The sequence below is a fragment of the Eremomyces bilateralis genome (assembly GCF_010015585.1).
Source record: "Eremomyces bilateralis CBS 781.70 unplaced genomic scaffold P152scaffold_12, whole genome shotgun sequence".
NCBI classification, from domain to species: domain Eukaryota; kingdom Fungi; phylum Ascomycota; class Dothideomycetes; order Eremomycetales; family Eremomycetaceae; genus Eremomyces; species Eremomyces bilateralis.
The window spans coordinates 183,650-211,610 of record NW_022985078.1 but is presented as its reverse complement, the minus strand read 5'-3'; the positions used below and the strand labels follow the sequence as shown (position 1 = coordinate 211,610).

The 27,961-nt window shown below is 50.0% G+C and overlaps 7 protein-coding genes and 1 non-coding gene across 8 annotated transcripts; 2 read left to right on the top strand and 6 right to left on the bottom strand.

Annotated features, from left to right (window-relative positions):
* Positions 1-2,123: 2,123 nt before the first annotated feature.
* Positions 2,124-5,131, top strand: P152DRAFT_507891 (uncharacterized protein; the record flags this gene model as incomplete). Its single annotated transcript, XM_033682558.1, has 7 exons — positions 2,124-2,201; positions 2,263-2,440; positions 2,474-2,782; positions 2,833-3,459; positions 3,541-4,016; positions 4,104-4,542; positions 5,061-5,131. The coding sequence occupies 7 exons, from the start codon at positions 2,124-2,126 to the stop codon at positions 5,129-5,131; spliced, it is 2,178 nt and encodes a 725-aa protein (XP_033533317.1).
* A 383-nt stretch (positions 5,132-5,514) lies between these two features.
* On the bottom strand, positions 5,515-7,319 carry P152DRAFT_482718 (uncharacterized protein; the record flags this gene model as incomplete). Its single annotated transcript, XM_033681906.1, has 3 exons — positions 6,836-7,319; positions 6,745-6,783; positions 5,515-6,683 (listed from the first exon to the last, which is right to left on the bottom strand). Exons 1-3 carry the CDS (start codon positions 7,158-7,160, stop codon positions 5,515-5,517), a joined length of 1,533 nt encoding a protein of 510 aa, XP_033533316.1. The 5' UTR covers positions 7,161-7,319.
* A 2,753-nt stretch (positions 7,320-10,072) lies between these two features.
* P152DRAFT_482717 (uncharacterized protein) lies at positions 10,073-12,243 on the bottom strand (the record flags this gene model as incomplete). The annotated part of the gene is made up of 6 exons (XM_033681905.1): positions 11,405-12,243; positions 11,266-11,345; positions 10,862-11,210; positions 10,652-10,796; positions 10,406-10,594; positions 10,073-10,132 (listed from the first exon to the last, which is right to left on the bottom strand). Exons 1-6 carry the CDS (start codon positions 12,220-12,222, stop codon positions 10,073-10,075), a joined length of 1,641 nt encoding a protein of 546 aa, XP_033533315.1. The 5' UTR covers positions 12,223-12,243.
* On the bottom strand, positions 10,238-10,318 carry P152DRAFT_t42. Its single transcript has one exon. It is a non-coding gene; the product is annotated as a tRNA-Asp (tRNA).
* A 2,222-nt stretch (positions 12,244-14,465) lies between the features above and the next one.
* On the bottom strand, positions 14,466-15,777 carry P152DRAFT_398595 (nucleotide sugar dehydrogenase; the record flags this gene model as incomplete). Its single annotated transcript, XM_033676474.1, has 2 exons — positions 14,466-15,272; positions 15,322-15,777. 2 exons carry the CDS (start codon positions 15,775-15,777, stop codon positions 14,466-14,468), a joined length of 1,263 nt encoding a protein of 420 aa, XP_033533314.1.
* Positions 15,778-17,138: 1,361 nt separating this feature from the next.
* On the top strand, positions 17,139-18,573 carry P152DRAFT_507889 (carbohydrate esterase family 4 protein; the record flags this gene model as incomplete). The annotated part of the gene is made up of 4 exons (XM_033682557.1): positions 17,139-17,196; positions 17,620-17,651; positions 17,705-18,244; positions 18,307-18,573. 4 exons carry the CDS (start codon positions 17,139-17,141, stop codon positions 18,571-18,573), a joined length of 897 nt encoding a protein of 298 aa, XP_033533313.1.
* Positions 18,574-19,922: 1,349 nt separating this feature from the next.
* On the bottom strand, positions 19,923-22,009 carry P152DRAFT_437359 (thiolase-like protein). The gene is made up of 2 exons (XM_033677578.1): positions 21,083-22,009; positions 19,923-21,031 (listed from the first exon to the last, which is right to left on the bottom strand). Exons 1-2 carry the CDS (start codon positions 21,734-21,736, stop codon positions 20,312-20,314), a joined length of 1,374 nt encoding a protein of 457 aa, XP_033533312.1. The 5' UTR covers positions 21,737-22,009; the 3' UTR covers positions 19,923-20,311.
* Positions 22,010-23,271: 1,262 nt separating this feature from the next.
* On the bottom strand, positions 23,272-26,184 carry P152DRAFT_459152 (P-loop containing nucleoside triphosphate hydrolase protein). Its single transcript, XM_033679618.1, has one exon. It carries the CDS (start codon positions 25,845-25,847, stop codon positions 23,430-23,432), a length of 2,418 nt encoding a protein of 805 aa, XP_033533311.1. The 5' UTR covers positions 25,848-26,184; the 3' UTR covers positions 23,272-23,429.
* Between the last annotated feature and the right edge of the window lie 1,777 nt (positions 26,185-27,961).

Sequence of the window (27,961 nt, the reverse complement as noted above, 5' to 3'; positions counted from 1 at the left end):
TTCGAAAGGACATAAACCTAGAGATACAGTGAAGAGGCCGCTGGCCATTCCTACTCCAGAGATCCCCTCGAGAAGCGATATTAAGGGTACCCATGTAAAGGACAAGGCCCAGCCATATCCGGATATGGCCGGCGGTAACAGGCCTAATCGAGATTTCATGCCTCTGGGCGTACCGGTTGGAGTGCTCTGCGATCGTCTTATAAATGCCTTCATCAAATAGCTGGGAGAAAAGAACAAGCGGAAGATCCCATCGCTCAGCAAGTTCTTCGAAGGAAGCGGGAGGGCGATCGTGAAGCATTGGGTCTAGGGACTGACCATTGCCATGGAAAATCCCGCAGCCAGTACAACCTGGAGTCCCACAGGATACACTCTGGGTGTCGGTAGCGCAGAGAGGGCCTTAGACGCCAATGAAGAGATCAAGCAACGCTTCGGGGTAGTGATAGTATGAGACGTATCCTTGCATCTTTTTAAAGTACGTCCCAGGCTGCCCTAAAGGCCTCTTAGTAGCAGGATCAATAGCTATGTAGGAGACATCCCCAGGTTGTCCAATTGGCGTAGGGAGAGATCCAGCGGAGGATGTTGCAGGCTCAACCTGAGGTTGCTGTAATTGGGACTCCGGATCCGCTTCCGCAGCGGTGGTAGCATCAGACGGCACTCTCCATACAAATTCAGTGGTGAGCTCATCCTCAGATACCTCGTCATCGGAAGCGGTGGCGTCTGAAGCTGATGGGAGCATCGAAAGCATAGTTGATCGCTTCGATTGTTCAGATTAGAGTTGCCATGAGCAATGGAGCGGGAAAAAAAGGCCCAAAAGCTGTAATTTTCGTACCGCGTTGTGATTGGAGTCTATTAGTACGCTAACTTGGCGCCACCAAGCCTCTCCCGGCGCTAAAAAGGAATGAACCAGATGGACCGTGTATGGGATGGGGACTTCAACGTGTAGTAAGTTCGGTCTACCATCTCTCTTTAAGCTTACTAACACGGCGTGATTGTCTATAGCGGGACTGCACACGATCGCAATCCGCGAAACTCCCTCCCTTACGCGCCCAACGCTACATTCAACGCATCGGAGAAAGGAGATGACCCTCTCTGCATCCCTGGCACTCGAGTCAACGTCCTTAACGATATCAGGAAATGGGTCGATGGAGAAGACAAGCGGCATATCTTCTGGCTAAGTGGCTGGGCAGGTATGGTACCGGAAAGCCCACAATACACGTTGTTCTGACTAGCCTGGACTCCACCTACTCCTCCTTCATTGGTGAACCTGACCGACTGGTGATCTGGGGAAGGGCACATCGCTAGGAAGATAGGCAGATAGGCCACGTATCACAACAAAATCATGGCTACGAGCTGTGTGTCTTGAGAGATTGACTGAGGTTTAAGGACAGACCATTATCGGCGCCAAATGCAGTCCGCAAGGCCAGGTTATCTGCCAATCTCAGCCAGGAGATGGCACGTGATGAATCGTCACCTTCTTCAGCTTTTCTCTTCAGTGTTTCTCTATTCTGAATTTCTTGACGCAGCAATTCAAAGAGCAAAGTCAACACACAACTTAAGCATGGTAATGCAATACGTATCATTCGTTGTAAAGTCCATACCGTTCGACCCTCCTGTTTTCCCAAGCCAGCTATTCTAAGTTAGATGTGTGGAAGCCGCAAGATATCCCAGGCTTTCTCGCAGCCCATTCAATCCCAAATATTTACGCGCTCAGACAAGTCAACCAACATAATGTCGTCATCGCCTGTCTATCTGAGAACCTTACTGAGACCAGCTCAGCGGCGATAGTCGCCATCCGGGTGAAGTCAGCATTCACGTCAATCCGGTTTGGTTTGATAGCAGGCATCGGAGAAGGCGTTCCAAGTGAGGAGGTAGATATGTAATAGGACTCGGCGATGTGGTATTAATTAGTTGGTAAACCGCAAAAGCGCAAGGGAGGGGCGGTCATGGGGCACGGATACTGGACTGCGATAAATGGCTATTTGGGTTAAGGAGCCTGATTGGGCTCGGTCAGTATGGAGAGCGGAGCCCATTTAGGCCAGAGGCCTGTTTGGGACGACGGCCAGATTGACTCGACCACAAGTTATAACTAGTCTTATATATATCCATACGGAATGCCCTGAGAAATGGCTATGCTTTTATTATTATTCTTCTACTTTTGTCTGGCGGCAAATCGTAGTATTGCGCAAAGGGAATGGAGCTCGGTTGGTGAGGGGGTCCCAGGGATTAACCCATTAGGAGAACGTACTGGGTATGTTCGCCTAGATTGATCCCATCTGCATCGATAAGACCAATCTTGTCGAGCTCTCAGAAGCCATCAACTCCATGTTTCGGTGGTATCGCGATGCAGAACGATGCTATGTCTACCTCTCGGATGTCGCAGGACCGATTTTGGACCCTAACAACTCGCATTTCCAATATTGGAAAGTCGAGTTTCGAAAAAGTCGATGGTTCACTCGAGGCTAGACTCTGCAAGAGCTGATCGCCCCAGAATCGGTGGAGTTTTTCTCCAACGATTGTAGGAAGCTTGGGAGCAAGAAATCTCTAGAGCGACAAATTCGCGAGGTTGTAGAAATCCCAGTCGAGGCACTTCGAAGAAAGCTCCTCTCTCAATTCGGCGTCACGGAACGAATATCGTGGACCGAGGACCGTGAGACTACCAAAGAGGAAGACAAAGTCTATTCGTTGTTGGGAATTTTTGGCGTGAGTATTTCACCGATCTATGGTGAGGGGAGAGATAATGTGTTTCGACGGCTTCATGCTGAGATCGAAAATACATCGAATCGTAAGGCGTTCTCCATTATGAAACCGTGGGGGGGGTACTGACCGGTATAGGTCGTCACTTCGAAGACTTCGCGATACCTTTCAGTCTTTCCGATGTTGCTGAAACCGAGCACTTCGTTGCAAGAGAAAGAGAGCTCATGGAAATACACAAGGCGCTCAGAGGCGATGGCAGCCGTTGCGTTGCTATTCTTCATGGCCTTGGGGGAATTGGTAAAACTCAATTGGCAGTTGCATACGCGAAGCGATATAGAGATAGATACTCAGCGATCTTGTGGCTGAATATCAAAGATGAAGTCTCTCTGAAGCAAAGCTTTGCGAACGCTGCCCGGAGAATACGCCAAGAGCATCCGTCTGCCCAGTGTCTTAACGCCGTGGATTTGAATGGAAGCTTGGATGAAGTGGTAGAAGCCGTCAAAGAGTGGCTGAGTCTCCGAAATAACGTAAGATGGCTGGCCATATACGAAAACTACGACAATTCCAAGGTACCAGGTAACACGGATCCGACGGCATTGGACATTAAGAAGTACCTGCTGGAATCTTATCAAGGATCAATCATCATCACCACGCGGTCGTCGCAGGTCAAAATCGGCCATGGCATTCCAGTCCAAAAGCTGGAGAATGTGCAGGATTGCCTTAAGATCCTGTCGAACGTGTCAAGACGCGAAGGATTGAACAATGGTGAGGATTATTTTGACCCTATAGAGAGGATACTAACTAGGATGACAGATCCCGATGCTATCAAGCTCGTCAATGAATAAGACGGGCTCCCTCTTGCACTTGCGACCGCCGGAGCATATCTTGATCAAGTATCGACCGGTTTGGCTGAGTACCTTCATCAATATAAAGAATCATGGTTGAAACTGAAAGAGAAAAGTCCTGAGCTGAACTCGTACGAAGATCGAACGCTCTACACCACATGGAACATCTCGTACAAGCATGTGGAACAACAGAACCGACTTTCGGCTCAGTTCCTTCAGTTGTGGGCTTATTTTGACAACCAGGACCTCTGGTTCGAGCTTCCCTGTCATAACGATTCAAGTGATCCAGAATGGATCCGAAAACTCACAGAAGACCAAAAAAACTTCGTTGCAGCGGTTCGAGTGTTGTGTAACCACGGACTGGTGGAAGCAAACTCGTTCTCACGGGATTCAGTGGAGTCAGGAGGGTACAGAATGCATAGCTGTGTACACTCATGGACGATGCATGTTCTAAATCCAGAGTGGAATAATGACATTGTGAGGCTAACTCTAAAGTTTATCGGGTTACACGTTCCCGGAAATAATATAAAAGAATGGTGGGTTATACGGCAACGACTCCTCCAGCATGTAGCAAGGTGTTTATCTATGATATCAAAATGCGGCATTTCACAGAATGGTATTGAATGGGCAGTTCACAACCTGGGCCTGCTCTACGCCGACCAAGGGAAACTGAAGGAGGTAGAAGAGATGTACATGCGAGCGCTGCACGGAACTGAGGAGGCACTTGGGCCAAAGCACACATCGACGCTTGACACGGTCAACAACCTAGACAACCTCTATGCCAAGCAAGGCAAGCTGGGTGAGGCTGAGAAGATGTACATGCGAGCGTTGCAAGGAAAGGAGGAGGCACTTGGACCGAAGCACATCTCGACGCTCGGTACGATCAACAACCTGGGCCTGCTCTACGCAAACCAAGGTAGTCAGGGTAAGGCAGAGAATATGTACATGCAAACGCTGCATGGATACGAAGAGGCGATGGGAACAGAGGTCGTTGCGAGATACAGTCCAGCGCTTAACACTCTGTGGAATCTCGGAGACTTGTTTGCTGCCTAAGCGAAGATATCTATGGCGGAAACGATGTACAAGCGCGCTTTTACGGGCTTCCAAGCTCTTCTTGGGCCGTCTTGTCATCAATGCCGAAGGATCGGGCACGAATTGTCATCACTTGGTCCTTTGGAAGGTATCATCTGATAGTCTACCTCTATGATATCGACTAATCCTTGCTAGGAGACGTTGCAGAGAGCTCAAACCGGACAGTGGAAGTAGAAGCACCCCAAAAGGTACTTGGGGGGGATGCAAGGAGAGGAATTCGAGCGCTTGCGAAGAGGTTTGTGGTAAGATTGTGAAATGAATTCTTGACAGTGATTCGACAGGAGATACCCATTTAGAGGGTGGAGCATATACAAACTTCTCAATTTCTCTCGACAGTGCGTAGGCTTGACAGGTCTGAGGTCGAAGAAGGGGAAGACCGACTGAGAGATCCCTTCGATCCCTCACTTACAAGACCGAGACAACTTCGAGTCCTGGAAAACTTACGTGGCCACAGAATTAGTCATTGTAAAACTACACACCTTTATCGAAAACCCGCTTGAAGAGATCAAAGGAGTTGAAAGGCCTGCAGACGACGAGGTGTTAGTTGCCCATATGCGCTTGAGGATGGACCCCGGACCACCTCTTAAGACACCCACGGCAGTGTACCACCTCCCACGATTTGTTCGCCAAATTGGATTCCCTATACGGGCCCAACTGGGATATCGTCAAATCCTAGGCTGCCAGTTACACAAAACAGTGGCTATTTGCTATTATTCTCGTCTTATCCCCTTTTTCGTTTCCTTCAGAAGATTCAGCCGTCTCAGAACCCTAGTGCTGGGTAGAAAATCTAGATATTTAGATGTGAACGGTTCACTCTATCACGGAGTATGGAAGCCAACTTGGACTAAAACTTTATACGATAAGAAGACTATCTCATGTTTGGTTAGAAGACTCTAGCCTCATCGAAAGTCATCACCTCCTCGACCTCTTCTTGTTTCAACGTGCTAGTTCTTGGGCCCACGGATACCTCTGCCCCGTAATGCGTCGCCGATGGCATTTCCATTGCTGCTGCAGTGATTGGAACGAATGTGGGTTTCTTCCTGACTTTGCCGGTTGAGCACGAGAAGTTCGCAAAGCTCGCGTCAGTGACCTGAGCAATAGCCTGCTTCGGGTAGACCAATGATGGGGTGTAGTCCGGCAAAATTGAGCTCGGGCATCGCCTGTAGTCGGATCGTGTCTCGTTGATATTGCATCCCCGTACATTGGCGTACTCGTTGTATGGCACGGCGCCACGATTCAGGTCCTGGAACTGCAGCGGTGCAAGTACGGTAGACGTCTCCCAGTAAGTGTAATCCTCATCTGTGAAGGAGACGCTGTACTCGGTTCGGAAGGTCGAGAGCTCTTCCGGGGCGAGAGACAATGTCACATCGGCAGGATGACCGCACGGTTGCCAGTTCAATCCTTGATTTGGCCGGGTGGTCGTCGATGCGGCAGAAAGGGTTGCCTTCCGCAGAATAACCAGCGCGGTGGGCGAAGTAACAGTGGCTCCGCGGAAGACGGCGGTGTTTGGCGCACCGGCCACGGTTGGCGTGCCAGGCACGATGGAGCTTCCGTTGCAGAAATTTCCCCCAGTTGTCACGGGCCAGTAGAGAACAGTACCCTCTTCCGAATCCGCACTGCAGTGTGCCTTTGCGGACGGCGCAGGACAAGACGGATCGGTATAACACGGCGGCCGGACATAGTTGAAGGCGATTTGCTTGGGAAGACCGGTTGCGGTCTGGGCAAAGTGCGTGCTATAGACGCTGGACAGATATGAATACGTTGCTGTCGCGTAAGCGGCAATTGCCCAGGTACAAGAGGTTTCTTCAATGGTGCACGTCGGGAGTGGCCCCGGCTCGGTTTGAGTGATCTCACGCATCACATTGTCCGAAAAGGTCAGAGTGACGGGCGTGACAGTCTCGTCCAGGAATCGTGGATAGCCATCGCAGAGAGTGGTTGGGATGACTGAGGTATTTTGAAATGCTGTTACCCACGTAGAATACGGAATAGTCGTAGTGTTATATTTGAGAGGGATTTTGTTCGAAATGTACGACTGGCGGCTGGACGTGTATGCTAAGCAACGTGAGTGTTCTACTGGAGTTGAACTATTTACTGTTGGCCATGTCCGTCTTACCTAGATGCGAGTTATAACAAACGTATATGGACGGATTTCCTTCCTCATATCAGCAAGCTTCGAGCTATCACCCTTAGAAACCGCAACCAACCTTGGCCGGTGATTGTAGAGATATTGGCGGGTTCGCCGTACGGGATTGGAAGGATAGCACCGCCAAGGCCACCCCTCTCGCCGGCAAAGTCGCCTAACCCGCCACCACCTTGGGATTCAAATGTGGGAAACGAGGGAAAGGCCGGAGGAGCTGTGAGCGTGTCTACCCATTCAGAGGTTGTGGTTGAGCTAGGAACTGGAGCTGCCGTCGGGGTTACTACTGGCTCAACTACAGGGGGTGAAGATTGAGCAAGCGCAATAGAAAAGATCTGAGAGAGCGACAATGAAAGCAAAGCTCCAGCTGGAGAAGAGTTGAACGAACGCATGGTTTCAGTGACTCTGTAACGACGGACAGAAGACAAGCTTGAAGAGCAATTCCAAAGAAACGCGTGCTGATAACGAGACAAGGAAGAACTATAAACGTCTCGAATTCATAAGGCACCATGCGTGCCGAGTTTTGCGCCCAATTTGGCCTGACATTGCTTTCATGAAAAGGACGAGTCGTGAGCTACCATTGAAAATGAGGTTAGTCAAAGAGCCTGCGAAGTTGTGTCCCATGGACGAAGAAAATTGATTGAGATACAACCCTTTATATGAACCTCTAATTTATGGGACCGGGATTGACCAATCTCCATCGCGTTCGGATCGGAAAGTCGTACCCTTGGCGCTAGTAGGAGGGGTAAGACCGTAAGAGGAGCCTGAAAAGAAAGATCAAGCGACCCATCGGATCTATCATATATCGCGATATGAAAAGGCGCCGAGAGATTGCTGTTGATGGATTAATAGAAGAATATCGTGATGGGTACGACACACAGGATCTCGATCCTCGCAGCTCATCACGAGATCAGAGCGAGGATTTGAAAGTAAACCGACCTCTGAGTTGTGAGATTTCGTTTCGCTCGAAGATAGTTGTGGTCGACATCTAAATTAGATTTCCCTCAAATGAAGCCACGCCCGCCCGGCGCCCAGGCATATCGAGATCCCTGAGGGGATCGTGATCTAAGATTAACGACATCTCTCAATGCCCAATGGCCGCAGTCCATACAGATGTGCAACAGTGCAAGAGCAACCATGTCCATAACAGATATCTATTAAGATAGACACCTCTCTACGAATCCCGGATCGAAAATCCGAAAAGTTGTTGGGATGTAATAGCGACCGCCTTGTCTATGCCTCCCATGAAATCTGCTCAGAAACCGCAGCGAAACAGCTGGGCACTGTAGACCTCGAACAGCCATCCAGTTTATCAGATGAAATAATAATTGCTGATATATGACTCGGTCCTCAAGGTCGCTGATGTTGATGGGCCATCTTTTATACCTGATGGACGGTAGCATTGAGGGGCAATCGCTTGTCCTTGTCCTGAAACTTACGCCAAACCATACAGTTCGGATCAACTCCTGCTGTCGCCGCACCGATATGCCATGGTTTGGATATTGGTGTAGCTGAGCATCATGGACGTGAACGGGTCGCGGTCTGGTAGTTCGTCAGTTTGATTGCGGTTGACAAAGAGGCATTGTGTCCGGATTATTATTGGCGACAGCAATAACAATAAGAGACCGTCGTCGACCTTCTCCCCATCATGACACCGTGGGTTCACGTATCTCAAACCCTACCAAGTGTTCCTACCTCTTCAGTTGACTCTAGTTCAACAAATCGATATTCGGTGTCCTCCATAATTGACAGTTTAACACCAGACTCGTCCGCAACAACAAAAAAAAATTGAAGACCTAGTTCCATAACCAGATAGATGGGCACCATAGCGGCGGTGGGAGAAGGTGAGAGAAGGGGAGCATAGAAACATGACGATATGAACGACCAGATTAGTAATCAAATAAATGTTTATGCCGTAATGCCTTAAATATATATTTCATTACATCAGCAGGGCGCAGGCCCCATTTCTTGCACTCGTTATGCAGTCGTTCCTTCCTTCAACAAGCGTCGAAAACAGCAAGACCGTCTATGAACAGTTAATCAACCGTTCAAAAACCGTTAGAAGACTGTTCAAGGAAAATCTGACCGTTGAAGCAAGGACCTGGCTACTTAACGGTAAAAGAATCCATATCTTGCGCCCTGCTGATCAGATTTCATTAGAGCCTTATGAAGATTAGCCGCAGAGCAAACAGACCACCTTGATTCAAAAGCCATTCTACTGCCATCCTAGCCACTGGGGAATCGCTTGTTGGTAAGTCATGACAGAAATCCATCGAATTTCATGTCAGCAGATGTTTCCATCCTTAAATTTGGTCCAACGTCAATGACATGCAAGCCGAGAGAACTCTAGATGGCTATGAATGGGTGTTGGGTTACTACCTACACACTCCATTCCAATGCTATTAAGCCCATCCGGATCTTAATTAAGGCCCCAATCAGTGTGGAATGATTGAGAAATGTCAATCCAAGCGCGCACAACCATAGAAAGGTTCTCAGCAACGATTTAGGGAAGAGAAATGCCATAAAGGGACGCCTACAACAAATTACTATTGTGAAGCCAAGGTTGCTGGATGGAAGCAGATTGCGTATGAAACAGGTAAATCATCGTGAGAATGTTTACTCTGAAGGCCTGGGAAACAATCTACTGGTGTTTTGGCATGTTGGATTGGGTTTGACGGTGGCTTCTCACATGCGTGGGGATTTCATTTTCATGTTGTTACTAGCAACCGGCCGGGTGGAGCAAAGGCGCGTTGCCCTTGCCGAAGGGAATTGGTGGTTTCGAATTTCGAATTTTCGAGAAGTTTGAGCGGGGTGTGTATTTAGTGAGGTGATCTGTCAATGCTATTACGGGGTGTCATAATGTCAACTCTGCTCATCGCTACTCATGCTGGGTGTCTCTATTCCTACACAGAACATTTGCCAAACGCCCATATACCACTGCTATTATTTCGACTCATGACTTCTCCAAAATCAATGTTGAAAAAGCAGCTGTAGAGATAAGAGAAGGGAGGAGCTTTTGGGTCTTCAGCTTGTCCACGTTAGGCAGGTGTTGTAAATATCTGCTACTACTAGGGGCGCTCATGCCCCATTGCAGGCGGTTAGACCCTGTCCTAGGCGACTTGCCCCGGTGGCCGGTATCCAAACGTAAGGGCCGTCGGGGCGGGCGCCCAGGACCTGGTGGTGGGTGGCATTCCCTAGGGACTAGGATACACGACCAGACAAGCCATATGAATAATCGCTTTAAAAAATCATGTGTATGCTAATTCCTGGGTAACCCTGTGGGAGTTGAGACAGCATTATTCTATTACTCTTTCACATCTATCTCCCTCCTTATGTAGTAACTGGTATTGCTCCGGTAGAAATTCTGTATAGACGTTAGTTACCCCACGGCCCATAGACTGCTCAATACCGACTGGTTTAGTTCTAATGTCGACTGATATCGGTCAAAAAGAAAAAGATGAAAAAAAACCTCCTCGTCGGGGAATTGAACCCCGGGCTCGAGCGACTTGTCATATGACAAGCTCAGATGTTACCACTACACCAACAAGGACTTGATCTTTTTACAATGTCATATGCAGATTATCCTTTCGCTCACTCTCGGATTGATACACAAAGTTTTTCTTTTTGAGATTTATACCATTGGGCGCTTCTCCTCCATCGTGTCCTCCTCTTCAACGACTTCTCTTGTTTTGCCCCATTTAAAATCGTCGCTATAGAAGAGAGAATAAACGATGATAATAATGTTCATGAAAGGCGAAGCTAAGAGATGTATGAAGAACCCAACGAAGAACTGAAGCCGTTCGAAGAAGCCGGATGGCAGCCAGGCCTGTGAACGAGGATCAGAAATCAAGGTCACGATTTTCGGAATTTCCACTTGACTGACCAGGATTAAGAACGAGTAAATATATCGAACCACAAGCACGCTTAAGAGTCCGATGAAAACATGATCATCGATGATCTTCGGGCCCTTCCGGACGAGAAGCCATATCAGTTCGGCAAAGGCAGCAATTATGAACGGCATTATGAACCTCGAAGCATCATCAGCGAAAGCCCGCGAACCGAGCTTGTCCAGTACGGTATGGGAGACACTCACCAGGTTATGCATGTGATGATGGAACAGATCCGCTCAATTAGGAGGATACCTGGACGCCATGCCATGACGAACTCGTTGCTAATCGATCCCAAACTCCAGCGCTTCCGTTGCGAGAGGAAGACACGCCAGTTATCGGGGACTACCGTATAGGCTTTCGCTTTGAGTGCTTGGGCTGTTCGTTTGCTTGGAAAACAAGAGAATATCACCGATGCATGTATCGAGTCTTCTGAATAGTTGCCCATGATATGCTTGGTCATGCCATCGTTGGGCTTCGGGACGTATCCAAACTTTTCCCGAAGGACCTTATCACCGAACGTAGCCTGGTCAACACGAAGGAGCTGACAGCAACCTTCAAGTTAGTTAGCGGAGATACAATAGACCAACGACGTCGTAGTTTGAGGTACCTGGCAAGCAATTGACTCTTCCTGTTATCCTTGATTGGAACATCCTCCTTAGGCCTTGGGTGAGCGAGTACTCTACGTATCTGCATTAAGGATCCTGTGAGTCAAACACTTCCGAACAGCACCTGGAAAGCTCACTTACTGATACAGCTCCCAGAAACCGAATGGCCTGTTTCCGAAGTCAACACAGACGTGACCGCAAACGCCAACAAGCTTTGGATCCGTCCTTATAACCTTCACCATCTCTGAAACGCAATCGTCCGCAAGGACGGTATCCGCATCGATCCCGACTAGGTAGTCGACCTCGTTCAAGCCATGGATGATGAGGAGATTTGCGAGGTGATCGAACAGCTTCGGATTGAAGATCGTTTCGATTCCTTGGGAGCGGTTGCAGAAATGGTACAAAAAGGAGCGTATGAAACATAGTGAGTCTCGTTTCCCTTGGTTGTATCTCTTTCCTATAAGGATATATGGTAATCCTTTGTAGTAGCCGTCTTGGACGGTACATGCCATGAAGAGACCATCTCGTGCTCGATATCCATTGCGGAAGTACGTCCGATTACTTTTCAGCAATATGTCATCCAGGAGATGTTCTTGCGTTGTCTTTTCCATTCCCTTGCCCTTCACATTTCCGTCCACGATAATCAGTGCCATCCGTGCATGGCCATCCAGGTCCTGTTGTCTGACAAGAGAATCGAGGGACCTCTCCAGCTCATGTCTCGTCTCATTATAGCACGGAATCACCATACAAATGCGTTCCGGCCGATCGGGGATCTTCTCTTTCCGTCTCAGGCAGCAGCAGAGGAGCCTCGTGAAGATGTAGTGGATGATCAAACACATGATCATGACCGCCTGGAGAAATGTATTCATCGCGAGGAGAACCAGGAAGATGTAATGGGATTGCTTGTACTTCCAAGCAATATAAATCAAGGCGCCGTTGACCCCTAAAAGGCCTATCATCAGCGCGTACTTTTGCAGTCGCAGAATATCCTTCGAGACGCGTTGAAGTTCTTCTTCGGAATTCCATCTTAGCCTCGCTTCCTCTTGCGTGATGCAGCTTTGGAAGGATGAGGTACTAGGGTGAGTAGAGCTTCCCGTTATGTTTGGATATATATGCTGAATCTGATCTTCGGATTGTAGGGGATAAGGAAGTGGTGTCCCGTCAACCACCCCACCAGTGGGTGATTCTGGAGGTGCCGGTGTGTGCGTTTGTGAAGTCGATTCCGAATCCGAAGGTGAAAACCGTACAGAGCTTTGCTCCGACGCAGCTTCAAAGCGAGTATAGCGAAGGGGCTAATATTAAGCATCTGTCAATTGAGCGTCTTTCTTTTGATGTCTAGTTTAACAAACCTCCGGCATGTACGCCAGGCCAAGGTCATCACATTCAGGAGCTCCTTGGCTTGGCATGCCTGTTGATGGAGCGACTGATATCGGTTCACCCGCCATGAGGGGCGTTCCAACTGGTTCGAAATCGAATAAGTGAAGGGATGCCGAGATGTGGGCGTATATGCGTTTGGAAAGGAGAAGCTTCAACGAACGGCGTATCTCCTCTCAAGGAGCCAGGTAGTGATGTAGTGCTGAAGTATGGCTAGGCAGGATTAAAAGCCATCAAATACTCGAATACGACGAGACAATAATCAATTAACCGAAGACTCAGGATGTCGACTTTGTTGCCCATGTTAAACTACTTATGCCCTATAGCTTCAGTACTTGGTTCTTAAAGCATTGACATCGGACTACGGCGGTTCTAGCTGACCTTTGGTAGATTGCGAACCCGGGACTCTTGACGCTAATCGATACTTAACGTTGAAATCCGCAAGGTCAGAGCTTCAATGCATGACCCATAATCCCCCGTTCAGTTCGAAAACTTCAATTATTGAGATATCGGCGTATCCGACTTAATGGAACCGTGATCTGGGTCCCACAGCATGCTGTAGACGTAAAATGATGGCATCCATAGGCCGACATCGAAGTTAGTCCAGTGGAGAGACTGAACGAACCCAATTGCAATCTCCTCGAAACGCCTCGCGGCACTATTCATACCTGCGAGCCATTAGAAGCAGGTGCGTAGCGGATGTGACCCGTATATGCAAGCTGTTAATGACTCAAGCGAGCCACAAACTGCTGCCCTTTGATTACCGGCGCTGACAAAATGAGCGGGAATGATTCACATGTAAAACGAAAATGCACACTCTAAGAAAAGAGGTAAGATGGGAAGCACGGCCACGTTGCTGAACTGCCATAGTACCCAACAAGCAGCCATGGAAACCCTGTCGAGCGGTCAACTGAATCACAAAGCTCTGCCTATACTACTTGGCTTACATCGGACTATTGGCACGCTGTGTCACCGCATGGATGGAGCGTTTCAGGAACAGCGAGCTAGAAAGGGAGCGTTGGAATATTTCAATATGGAAGCTTCTGGCCCTTAACTGTTGTAGCGTCTTACCTACTTCCGATCGCCCCCTAGAAATTGGCGTGAAGCCTCTCGATCCTGCAGCCGGTTGATATCTCCCGAGAGGGGCTCAGGTACATTTTCGGATCTTGCATGTTCGAGGTCACTAGACGATCTGAGGACTTTGATATTTCCGGCTCTGGAATATAATCTCGTATCCAGTGCAGTTCATGTAGCTACCACGGACTTCCCCCCAATTATGCCGAATATGTCTCCCGATTGGCGCGATCTTAAAATTAAAGGCGATATATCGTACATGGACCAGGAACAAGTGGTAGGATCTCGGGGGCAGAGTCGGGGACAGCTGATCAGTGATGTTCTGTATGTCATCGTTTTCGAGAACCGCTGGGTAATGTTCCAATCCCAGATCCGTGGATCTGGTGGAATGTATTCCTGATTTTTTCCCGATCGTGCATTAAGCGAACTCCCAGCGACTGGACTGATTCCAGGAACGCCATGAAGGTGCCTCCCGGAAGATCATACTGGGACCAACCTGGGGAGATGGTTTTGCACGACGGTGGAGGACACCGATAGGACTGGTCATCCATAGCTGTCGGACCGTGCAACGGTAGCAGTTTGCGGGATTGGTCAGTGGGAGGTAGGATGTTCAGTGCACAATGACTTTATGGAACCACTGAATGTAACTGAATCACTAAGGACTGTGTATGTTCTATTATTTCCGCCCGTTGTCAAGGCCTTCGAACAGTGGCTTGAAAACGTCATGTGTCCGCCATGCCAGCAACCAGTCTCCTCATGGGCAATAGTATTCGACTCTGGTATATGTGCCCTGCGCCGCAGTGTCTAGAACGCTGAAGTCAAGTCCGTCCTGCCTAATTGCGATGATAATTAGACAATATTTCCTCAGATTCTCCACATTCCACTCCAAGGATTCATCAATTCTGCGGAATTCTGGAAGCTGCTCTTGTCTGACCATGGGGTCGGCAAACTCAATAACTTTAAGCTCCCATGCATCCTTGAGGTGCTTCATCAATGCCACCCCCGGGCTGTTGCTGAGAACACTTTGTCCGCGTTTGAATCCTGCGCCGACAATAAGAATCCTCGGGGGCCCTTTTGCGATTCCGTCGCGGTATTGGGAAGACTTGAATAGAGACGACATGAGATAGTCACCAACGGCAGCAGGCCGTCCCCAATTCCTTTCGGTTGCGGATCGTAGTATTGGAAACGAATCCGGACGGGAAGAGCTGGCGAAGAGATAGAATGGATTCACTGGAATGCAGTGGCCTCCGACTCCAAGGCTCGGCGTGAAAGGTGAATAACCAAATGGTTTGCTCGCAGCAGCTGAGCAAACTTCAAAGGCGGAAATGTCATGCTCGATGCATGCGTCTGCCAGCTCATTTGCGTAAGCTATACAAACCATTCTTTGGCAGTTCTCGTATAGCTTCGCCATTTCCGCCACCTCTGGTCGTGAAACGGGAACCAATTGGTTGAACACCGGGCCGTAAAGTTCTTTGATGCTTTCGAGAGACTCTGGAGTAATACCACTGATGATTTTCGGAGTGTCTACCAGCGTAGGCGACGTCCGACCTGGGTCGACGCGCTGCCTTTCATGAACATGCTAGTTGCTGAAGGGAAGATTACTTGCGTACCTCTGGTGACATGCCTGCTTTAAGTCCACGAAGTCGCATCAACGGCCCAAGGAGTCGTCTAGTCATTCCAACAGCAACCGAACTTTCGATTACCACAGTTGAGCCTGGACGAGCACATCCTCCCACTGTTTGAATTGCTTTCTGTAAGCAGGACGTATCGATCGACTTGTCGGGAAGAACATTTGTCGGGACCGAAATTAGAAAGTGGGTTGCCCGAGATAGGTCAACTGGGCTGTTCGTTGGATGAATCCGAGGGGATTCAAACTCAGCGCAAAGTTGCTCAACTCTTTTTTCATTAACGTCAAAGGCCAGGACTTCGTAATGAGGCGCAAAGCACTTGACTAGGTTATACCCGACGTACCCGGTGCCGATTATCGCGACAATCGAAGGGTTACCAGGTAGACTGGGTACCGAAGCGATGGCCGGAATTTCAGCCGCGGTTGGCGTGGTGATCATATTTTGCAAGTCTTTGACCCCTAATTGACTGTCCGGCTCGAGGAGTCTTCCAATTTGGAGGTTTCCATGGTAGGAAACACTGGGATACCGTCGATATGCCCGTGGCTGTTCTGTCACAAGATGATCGAAATCACCTGGCTTATCGAGCTGAGTAGTCGGTAACGCTTGATGAATTGGCTGTTTCAGAGCAATCTTCATGGCGAATAATAGGTAAAAACTAGACTGCCAAAGGCCATGCAACGAAATACACAAAACAGTTTAAGAGCTTAGAGGGCCCGGGTACAGCTGCCCCTTGATATAGACCACAGATCATAGCTATTTCGATCTCAGACGTTCTGTTCTCCTAATACACTGGGAAGTGAGCATTGCGAAGGAGGTGTCTGACGATAACTGAACCTCCCGCATTATGAGGGAAATAGCCGTCTGTGAAAATGACCTTCTCTCAGTCCCATTGGACAGATTTGGCCTCTCCACAAAGAAACCAGCGGCTTGGGTTATTGCAACACATCCCGACTCAGCTCCGACCAGGAATCGTCGGAGCTGCCCCTGATTTCAGGACGAATTTCTACACATCGTGCTTGTAAAAATACGAACGCAAGGCTGGTGAGAAAGTGACGATCACAATGAAGGAGCTGCATAAGTGAAGTAAGGCTCCATGATGGGCTCAGCTCCATCCGAGGAACCATTGAGTTCTCAGCGATGGGGGTCGACATGCCAGGCACGCGGTAGAGTTGTGCTCTAGCATGGTTACGCAACGAACACATCGCATGTGTCAGGATATCCATGCTTCCCTGTGTGATTCCTGAATCCTGTACATGTCGGGTATTCTCGAGTGCTACCGCAGGGGATACGAGCAGATGATGAATTATGGGAGCAGTGAACCGGGAGTTAAGAGTTTGGAGTGAAGTTGGATTTCCAGGAAGGTTGCAGACTTGCAGTGTGAATCGGAAGCGTCGCCCCGGCCCGCAGAGACTAACCCGATGACCGACTAGGAAACCGCCATGCAGGGGTGGTAGATCTGATCCTGCCATCTTTAGAACGACAACTAATATTGCACACGACTACAGTTCTTCCGATGGATGACGCAAAGATTCGAAATGCAAGTCTTCTACTCCGTTACATCAACATGATCACAGTTCATGGTACAAGGTTGGGGAGAGCCCCAGCATCTTTCGGCCTGACGGTGCACCATTGAAATGTCTGAGATGCGGTGACGTGTGCTGTCTTGCACGCGCAGATCGTATTCCACCGCTGGACGACACGTCGACTGTACAACATATATTCGACGCCGTATTCATCTCTCTAGCATTCCATAGTTCGGTATGCTGTACTGGAGATCGACTTTGTGAATGACCCTCAGCATGGAGATAGGCAGAGTTTCGCAGCATCGGAAGGCCAAGAGCCGCTCCTCAGTCGGAGGTAACTCCTACCCACCGCACCCGGTAAAGGTGTGAAGTGAATGTAACGCACAATTTCGATAGTTGTCGGACCTGGCGTTACGGACCCGGATCGTCATTTCAATATTTTTGCCTCCATGGGTTGGGAATCAAATCATATTGAGAAGCGAGTTGGATTTTCGTATTGCTACAAGTCATGCTGAGAGAAACATTTATATCTCTGCCGTTTCGCGACGATGTTCGAGTATTAGGCAATTACAACCAAGTCTTTCAAGTCGAAATTCGAACACGATGATGCTCTCCTTCGCAACTCAAAGGCTTACTGTGCTCGCTGCGGTCGGGCTATTCCTATCCTCCAGTGTCGCCGAGCCTTTGCGGTATCCGAGTCTGCACCATGGCACCGGACCAGAGGATCAGCGTTGTGGATCTCAAAATGGACGGGCAGTGTGCCCTGCAGGGTTCTGCTGCTCTCAAAGTGTGAGTTACTCCACTGGTCCAGCTCCGAACACAGGTGTGACATAGCGCAACAGGGTTTCTGTGGGCAGAGTCGTAGCCACTGCGACGTCCCTCAATGCCAGTTTGGTGATGGCCGGGCCTGCGACAAGAACGCACGCCCAGAGTTCCATTCTACCGATCATCGAAATTTGGCACGGGCTGTACCTTATGGTTGGATCACCACTTGTACACAAGAAAACACGCTTGCCCTTACCTTTGACGATGGCCCGAATATTTGGACCGCCGATCTGCTGAATATCTTGGACTCGTACAACGCGAAGGCCACCTTCTTCCTCACTGGGGACAATCAACCACAGGGACCGATGGATAACCCCTCGTCGCAATGGCCGGCCCTGATCCAACGAGTCCATCAAGCTGGACACCAGATTGCCTCTCATACGTGGACCCACCCGGACCTCAACACGCTTTCCCAAGAGGGACGAAAGACTGAAATGATACAAGTCGAAGGTGCACTTTTGGGTATACTCGGATTCTATCCGACTTATATGAGGCCTCCTTTCCTCGAGTGTAATGATGCGTGCCTGAGCGACATGCAAAGTCTTGGCTACCGCGTCGTAAGTCGAGACATGGAAGTATCGCCTGCAAAGTAGTACAGATGCACTGACAGGTGTCGTAGATTGGAACCGATGTTGACACGAAAGATTTCCTGTATCTCACCCCGGACGAGATCCATTTCGCAAAGGAGCGTTTCGATGATGCCCTCCATGCAAAAGGGATCGTCCTATCCCACGACACGTTAGATCAGACAGTGCACAGCTTGGCCAAATACATGCTTGAAAAAGCTCGCCAACATAACTTGAAGGTTGTCACGGTCGGCGAGTGCTTGGGGGACCCTCGAGAGAACTGGTATTCAACCAACCCCGTGCGCCTGATAGCTAGCTAAGGATGAGGAGTTGTATAAAATGTTGAGTTAATCAGCGATGGTGGAAGATAGATAATATAGCACGGTCACAAATTGCAATTTCTCTCAGCGAAAACCGAGCCTGGTGTGCAACTGGACGGTGCTGTGGTGAAATATAAACTGGCACACTCGGACTCGAACCCACCACAAAACGAACCCCTGAACGCCTTTGTGACTCCTTTCCAAGCTTCTGCAGGTACCGAAGTGAAAAGAGAATGAGCTAGGCACAGCGTTGTCCCGCAAAAGAGCAAAACTATAAGCCCGAGGCCCTAGGTAACCCCTTGGAGTTTTTTCAACGTATTCCTAGTACTTTCGTACTAGTGGGGTGCCAAACGAATGGTTATAACCACGCCACTCAGCTAGATTATTTCCGCTGATATGATTTGTTAAATCTGAGTTTATATGTTACAACTGCAATTCACACACCCTTTGTGATTATGCGTCCCAGCCAGCGAATACGTTTCACTTGTTGTCCTGGCTTGGTATTGCTTGATCATCTGGGAGATTTCCTTGAATTCTCATATATCACAGTCTTATGCCGCTTAACTTACCATTGCCACCGAACCGTTCAAGTTAATAGTCTATCTTTAACTCTATTTCAGCATGCGCAACTCCGGAAATCATAGTGTAATTAACTGAACAGTACTGTCCTGCTCGCTGTTGTTCTTACCTGCCCCTCAGCTCAATGGCCCTGAGCGTGAACCCGGTTCCGCTTCTATTGATGAGCAGCATGTTGAGCTTCTCGCGTTCCCTCTATGAGTTGATGTCTCTTCCCGCGGGTGGTGTCTAGACTCCGTACCAGATATGATATTTGCTTGGAGTTGCAACAGAGCGTGATCTTTTCCATTTCTCTGACCATTCTTCTCACGTTCCATACACTTCTGATCCAGCAGATCCTCGGGCTACTTTGGGAAGTTGGCCACTGCGATCCGGTCAGAAAAAACTCACCGAAGGCAATGAAAGCCGATCAACATCCGTAAGAAGGACTTGAACGACTGCCGGGATCGTCACTGATCGACGATCCGGACTCCGACTGGCCCATAGTGGGTTGTGCCATGATCGGATTGACTGTAGAGTCCCGTTCCTGGTAGACGCGGACTGAATTAGGGCCTGAACCAACTGGAGTATTCAAGTGGTGTTCGCGTAACAAATCTCGCGGCTCCATTATGGGTAACGGAGAATCTTACTATTAACGGAGAATGGAAATTCGTGAAGAACTGAATCGAGCTCACGGGCAGTTGAGTTGTATTCGGATGGAGCGCCGCGGGCGAAATATGAACGAGGACCTGAATGGACTGAGCTAAAGCGTGGTAAGATAGCTTGTTTGAATTCGGAAGGCATGGAAACTTTAGAAATCGACCTAACTTATGATGAAGCGGCGTTCGGTGGAAAATGAGGGTCTCTCCAAAGACACTTAAAAAAAAAAAGAAAGGGGCGGCCAGGTTGATGAATATATATAGAAGTTTTAGGATCTTTCTCTTTAGGGATTGCACGAAGTGAGATTCCTGTCACACTGAAAGTGTACCTACAGGAGGCATTTAGATAGTACTGTTGCTGACACAGGTGTATAAACGGAATGAAGAGCAGTCGTGACAAGAGCGGCCAAGCATTAGAAAACGGGGTATCGATGCCATGATGCAGGACAGAGACCAACAACGGGTTGCAACCAAAAAATGCTTCTAACATTCAAATAGTACATCCGACAAATACATGACCGCCCTTAAAGACGAGCTGTGATCTTATCTAACGTCTCACCAAGCGCCCAGTCACTGAAGTGCTTACTCCTGACCTTCTCGAACTGCTCTTTGGTGAATCCCTTTGCCTGGACAGCGGGATTATAACCGAGACCCGACGCCTTTGCAGCCTCTTCATCGCTAACCTTAACGCAGGCCTTTCCATCAGATCGTTTGTATACAGTCACGACGACTGCTCCACCCAATCCGATGTTATGCTGCAGAGCAGTAGTGGTATCAGGCACGAGACGATCTCCCGCCCAACCTCGCAGCTGCCAGACGAGCTCTGTGCATTGCGCCAGGCCCGTTGCGCCGAGCGGATGACCCTTCGAAATCAAGCCTCCGGATGGGTTCACCACGACCCGTCCGCCGTATGTGATGTCTCCCTTGCGGACCATCTCGTGGGCCTTACCCTTCTCAGCCAGACCCAATGCTTCCAAGGAGATCATCTCGTTCGCGCTGAAGCAGTCGTGGAGTTCGCAGACGGTGACGTCCTTCGGGCTCGCATTGGCCTCCGCGAATGCGGTCTTGGCGGCATAATCGACCATTCCGTATCCCATGAGGTCGATGGCGCTTCGGTTGTAGAGGGAAGGTTCGTCGGTCGCAAGGCATTGGCCGGCGATCAGGACGGCGTGAGACCTCAAATGGGGTCGTTGGTTGAGGAATTCCTCGGACACCAAAACGGCCGCTCCAGCACCATCCGAAGTCTATATTTCAGTTAGTCCTTTCCTCTGCGATTGTGGAAGATTTCAACGCACCGGGCAACACTGCAATTTTGTAAGGGGATCATGCATCATCCCACTGCTCTTCACCTCCTCCAAGGTATATTCCTTCCGGAACTGCGCGTACGGATTCCGTGTGCTATGCTCATGGTTGACCCGGGCAATCTCGGCATAATCGTCCGCCGTGCTGCCGTACTTCTCCATGTGCTCTCGACCCGCATTCCCGAACAGCTGGCACGTCGGCGGCCCGGTCTCGAACCCCCGGGTTTCCATCATCATCATGACGGATCCCTGCATGGGGCTCTCGCGATCGTCCCACTTGCTCGACAGCGACCCGGGGGCCATCTTCTCAAAGCCGACGACGAGGACGCAGTCCGATGCGCCGGAGGTCACGAACGATCGTCCCATGTAAAGGCCGGTGCTGCCGGTCGAGCAGTTGTTGTTGACGTTGTAGATCGGGATCTTGGTCATGCCGAATTGGTAGAACACCCGTTGACCGCAGGTCGAATCGCCGTACACGTAACAGGCAACGCCTTGCTCGACCTCGTCGTAGTTGATGCCCGCATCAAGCATGGCCTTCACACCTGCCTCCAGCGCCATCTCGGTATACTCGACCTCACCCCGCGGCTTGATGAACTTCGTCATCCCCACCCCCAACACATAGCAGTTTGTCGACTTTTTCGGCGCCATGGTCGATGAATGATAATTCAGGAAGCTAGAAAACAAAGAACTGCTGCTGAATGGGATGGATGACGATTGCGCAAAGGTATCAATGCAAACTTGCCTTCGAACCGAGCAACAAAAGAGCGACTCGTGCGGTTCATCTAAATATCAATTTCCCGGATTGTTCACATGCCGAGAGGCTGTCATGCGCCGAAAGACCGACGTGGCGTTGTGGCCATTCCAGAACAACCAGGACATGGCAGGAGATGCTGGTCTCGGCTTCACGAGTTTCCAGGGTCCGAAGCCGCGGGTGGTTTCGACGCGTTGCATCATAGCGCGTCGGCGGTTGCGGGTGCTTTTAGGCCGCCCGTCACTCGTGGCGTTGGTTGTGGAGATGTCTATCATTCCGAGCTTTATCCGAGCTTTATTCCAACGTCCACGATGGTTTCCAGCTCAAACACTTTGATCTCTTTCATCAGCACTGTACCTCTGCGATGACTGGAAATTTAAGAAGCTGCTATTATGGATCCCATTGAGAGTGCCATGGTAGCCGCTTAAGAGAATGGTGAAACTAATTTGTTAGTGCAAGCAATCAAGGGGAGGTTGTGGTAATTCTAGGTGTCAACCAAAAGCAATCGTCAATTCCAATGAAATCAGCTGCTCATATCTCAATTGTTGCCCTCATGATTGTCTAACCTTGCCATTGATCCAATCCTGAGTCATCTTTATGGAAACAACAAGCATTTCTTAAGTGTGAAGCAGATATAAAACCCCTGAGGACATTGTCTTTGTCTCCCTGGCCGTTCCAATGTTTGTTTGAGCCTCGGTCCGACTTCTTCTGATGGGACTTTTTTGAAAGATGAGCGTTATTTCAAGAGGATCTACTATTTTCGACCCTTAAAAATCCTATTAGCATTCAATTCTTCGCATCAAGGACATGTGCTAAAGATATAAACATGCAATCTGGGTGGACTCAGCAGCGAACTGCGCTTCTTCGGGCCCCGTTGTTCGTTGCACATCAAAGAGTATAGGTATCTCCCTTATTAAGCATAATTTTCGTACTCTACGGTTTCCGATTATCTAATTTTCATCATGTGCCGGAATTTCGATTGAAAAGACCTGCAGGAGCGTGTTGCCGCTGCCCTCGCCACGGCCTTATCCTTGTGAAACCCAGGTATTGGGGCCGGAAATCTACGACTTCAGCGGACAAGTCATTGAGTCTCTCGGTCGGCTTAGAACTTCACACTGCCACAGAGAATCCGTGCTCATTTCCCGGTAATTCAGGTGGTCTATCTCCCTACCCCCTTCATCTTACCTAAAGGACCCGCTGGTTACGGCAGTAGTGACACACTTTCTACCAGTCATTAAATTTAGCTATGCGTCCGGTGAGTGGAAGTAAATTGACCAGGACTAATGGGGCTCAAGGTAACCCTCGCATGGAGGTCGGAGTGGTGAGGTTATGGAGGGTGTAGCATCGTTATCAAACTGTTCTTAGGTATGTTACGGAATGTGGAGGAGGTTGATGGGTGAGGAACCTAGATCATAGCAACGAAGAAAGGAAATCATGACTGAAAACTAACATTGCATTGATATTCGTCCATCTAGACCGCTAAAATCCACAAACTGAAAACTCTGCCGCTCTACCCAATTCCCAACGCCCATATATACTTTTGCTGTATCATCATCAATCGTAGTCCGCTATATCCATCCATCCCCGCATCTAATCATAAAGTTCCATCCCCTTATCCCCATCCCCATCCTCCGCCTCCGCCTCCAACTCATCCATCGCCTCATCCTCATCAATCATATCTGAATCCACATCGCTCTCCCCCATCCCATGGTTCGGTACCACGTGAATGTGCCCATTCTCCAAGACCACCTGCGCTGTCTCCCCGTCGCGGATGCTTCCGCGCAGGATCAGCACCGCAAGCCGGTTCAGGATCTCCTTCTCGATCAGCCGCGCCAGTGGCCGCGCGCCGTACGCGGGTGAGTAGCCCGCGGACCCGAGGTAGTCGCGCACCTCGGTGTTGAGGTCGATCTGCACGTTGCGGCCATTCGCCGCGAGGCGCTTCTGGATTTCGACGAGGCGGACGTCGACGATCTTGCGGATCTCGCGCTTCGTGAGGCGGTTGAAGATGACGGTGCTAGAGATGCGGTTGAGAAACTCCGGGAGGAAGTAGTTCCGCAGGGCGCCCATGACGAGCTCTTTGGTGGTGGGGTCGATTTTCCCGTCAGGGCGGCTGGGGCGAGCGAGGAACTCGGCGCCGAGGTTGGAGGTCATGACGACGATGCAGTTCTTGGCGTCGACGACGCGGCCTTGACCGTCGGTGATGCGACCGTCGTCCATGAGCTGGAGGAGGACGGTGAGGACTTCCTTGGCGGCTTTCTCGACCTCGTCGAAGAGGAGGATGGAGAAGGGGCGGCGGCGGAGGGCTTCCGTGAGTTGGCCGCCGGCGTCGTGGCCGACGTAGCCAGGGGGCGCGCCGATCATGCGGGACAGGGAGTGCCGTTCTTGGTACTCGGACATGTCGAAGCGGATCATGGACTTGGGATCGTCGAAGAGGAATTCGGCGAGAGCTTTGGTGAGGAGCGTCTTACCGGTTCCGGAGGGGCCGCAGAAGAGGAAAGAGGGGGGTTGGTTCGGGTTAGCGAGGCCGGATCGCTGCAGTCGGATGGCGTTCGAAACTGATTTGACGGCTTCGGGCTGGCCGACAACGATGCGGCCGAGAACTTGTTCCATGTGGAGCAGCTTCTCCTTCTCCGTCGTCTTGAGTCGGGTGACGGGGATGCCGGTCCAGCGAGCGACGATCTCGTTGATCTGCTCCGGCCCAACGGCATCGGCCAGGAGTGGCTCCCCTCCTCCTGTGCCACGATGGCTCATCATCTCCGCCTCGGCTTTCAACTTCTCATTCTCAAGCGTTGCGATCCGGGCCTTGAGGTCAGGGATGGCTCCGTATTTCAAATCCGAAGCCTGAGCCAGGTCGCGCAAGTTCTCCGCTCGTTCCATCTTCCGTTCCAGCTCTTCGAGTCGTAACTTGGCTTGGTGGATCTCATCCGCGCGCCCTTTTTCTTTCGTGTATTTGGCACGAAGAGGTTCGAGCTCTTCGAGCACGTTCTTGGCCTCAAGTTTCGCATCAGCCAGACGAGCTTTCGCCGCTTCATCCTTCTCGCGGCCTAGGGCGTGGATCTCGATTTCCAACTGCCGAAGTTTGCGCTCGAGGTTGTCGATGGCTTCCGGTTGCGACTCGCGGGTCACTCTGACAGCAGCAGCGGCCTCGTCGATGAGATCCACGGCAGAGTCCGGGAGTCGTCGTTGGGTGAGGTATCGAGCTGCTAATGTAGCCGCTGAGACAATGGCACCATCCAGGATAGTGACACCGTGGTGGTTCTCATACCTCTCTTTTAACCCACGCAGAATGGAGACCGTCTCGGGAATGGTAGGTTCTTTGACCATAACTTGTTGGAAACGTCGTTCGAAGGCCGCGTCTTTTTCGATGTATTTTCGATATTCGCCAAGGGTAGTGGCGCCGATGCAGTGAAGTTGACCACGAGCCAGCATGGGCTTGAGCAGGTTGGCTGCGTCCATGCCGCCCTCTCCGCTCGAACCGGCACCCATGAGGAGGTGAATTTCGTCCACGAAGAGAACAATGACGTCCTTTGACTCTTCAATCTCCTTCAAAACACCCTTCATCCGCTCCTCGAACTCTCCACGGTATTTGCTGCCAGCAACCAAGGCACCGACGTCCAATGAGAGCAGTCTGCAGTTCGCCAAGTTTGCTGGAACATCTTTCTTGTCGATCCGGAGAGCCAGGCCTTCCACGACTGTTGTTTTTCCCACGCCCGGTTCACCAATAAGGACGGGATTGTTCTTCGTTCTTCGTGACAATATCCGGATGACTCGCCTGATCTCCTCTTCTCGACCGATGACCGGATCAATCTTGCCTTCTCGTGCCGAGTGGGTCATATCGATGGTGAACTTCTTCAGGTTCTCTTCCCCCTCGCTAGAATCTGCCTCATCGGCAGTCTTTGAGTCAATCCTTCGCGTGCCTCGGATTTGCTGAATAGCAGCGTCGATGAGGCCGGTTTTCGGCACGTTCGCATCTGCAAGGCATCGCTGGATGCTGGCGTCTTGCACCATACTCTGGATGAGATGGTCGACAGCGACGAAGCTGTCCTTTTGCGTTCTCGAGAGGTCATTGGCGGATCGCAGGACTTTCGCAAAGCCAGGCGATATCGACGTGGTGTCTGGAGGGGGATCTTGAGAGGGTTGCCGAACAAGGGCTCTCTTTAGTGCTCGCTCGAAGGCTTGTGGATCTCCATTGGCTTTCTCCACCACCTGCCATAACAGCGTCGGCTCTGACTGAGTGCCGATGAGTGAAACGGCCAGATGAAGAGGCTGGAGTTGTGTGTGGGCGTATTCCTTCGCCAGGTCTTGGGCATCAACCAGGGCATTTTGAGCCCGGTCAGTAAACTTCATATCATGAGCCATGATGATTGTGGTATTGTAAATATAAGATGGTCGAAGAGAAAGTGAGATACATGGACAAGTGGTTTTATTCTCGAGGACGTCGAACCACGGAAAAGACTTGAAGGTGCTCGTGCCAAGTGGTATGATCGAGGGTTAATAATATGCGACTTGACGAAGTTGGAGTTGACGGGAATGTGCCAGTCACTTCCACCAAGTCCCTCCACCAAGTGCCAAGTCGTCTCACGTCACTGGAGTGCGGCCCGACCAATGAGAGGCGACGTCAGCCTGGATCACGAGATATCCCTGTCGAACACGAGATGGCCATCCCGTGATAACCATCACGTGTTGACCATTTCCTGATCAACCCCACAAAGGCTTGGATGTTTACAATAACAGATCACTAACAAAGCGACACGAAACAGCGCCGAAGACATCCGAGATCTCCAATCAACTCGGTTTCGAAAACCAAGTAACCAACCGCTATTCCGAACCTGAGCTGTGCGGTCTTGGTGACACTGTTGAGCTCATGGAACCGCCTTCTCCGCCCTTAATGACTCCAACTATGACGCCAGAGATTGTCCCTGGTTCACCAGATGAGTAGAAGGAAATAGGTTTCAAGTCCCCGGTTGTATCAGTTTGACTTGCATCATAGATGCAACCCACCCGAGAGTGCGTACATTATGGATGTTCGATCATGACTATGCAGCGTAGAATCACCGACTTCACATCTTTGATCACGACTCTCTGGAGGCTGTTCTTGTCTGAAGTTTTATTTCTTCGCATTATATTCTGGTTTGACCTGTCTTCGATCATGATGGGTGTTGATTTCTATCTCATTGATCTCGGGAGTAGGCTAGAGGGGTTGGGCCTCGAAGTATAGGACGACTATTCGTAATGTTCTACCGGTCTCGCCAACGACACTTCCATTCGGCAACTTTTATCTCATTGAATCTGGTTACTTTCGTTGCAATCAAACGCTGAGCGCCCTACAATACTTGGTTGCGAGTCATCTCTCATTTGTTTTCTTTGCAGCTTGCTGGTTCAGGATGCAGTTCTTACGTTCCCTTTTGCAGTGGTTAATGCACTGGTGGTCACCTTTCATCTCTCTCAGCAAGAAATGAACAATCCCTCCTCTTTCAGTATCGCAAACATGGAATTTCATAACGACCACGATCCCCTGGTCAAAGGCGCTCAGGAGTTGATCTCCGAGCTAGAGGGTGATGGGGACCGATTGGTACATGACAGCCACACTTCTGTGAACATGGTAGGTGAGAATCTACCAGATGCCGTCCGTATAGCCAAGAATGCGTTTCAACATGCTGGCTCTGTCGTGTGGGACCGTGTTCGCCAACAGATGGAACTCCACTCGGGCCAGGATTTTCCTGGTTTACGTACCGCTAGATCGATGGTCGAGGTGTGGAGTACAACTTGCCGGCTCCAGTCGAAGGTAAGTTCCCCGAAGAACGCAAATTGTTCATAGCGTACAAGGCGCGACCTATTTGAAGCTAATAGTCCACAGCGCACCAGGATCAAGGGAGAATGATCTTCGGGATCCTTCTTAGCAACAAACAAGGCTTGTTGTTCCTGCATCGAATATATACCCTGGAAGACCTACAGAGTGGCATGATGCTTATGGCTTGACAGCAACTGTCATCAACGGTCGCGGAATGCCTAGTAAGACTGGAAACGAGCTTCTAGCTGGATGGCATTGTGTCGATCTTTCCATCCCGAACGGTTCTCGGATTTCATGGAATCATAGGTTGATGGAACTCACCAGTATTGGA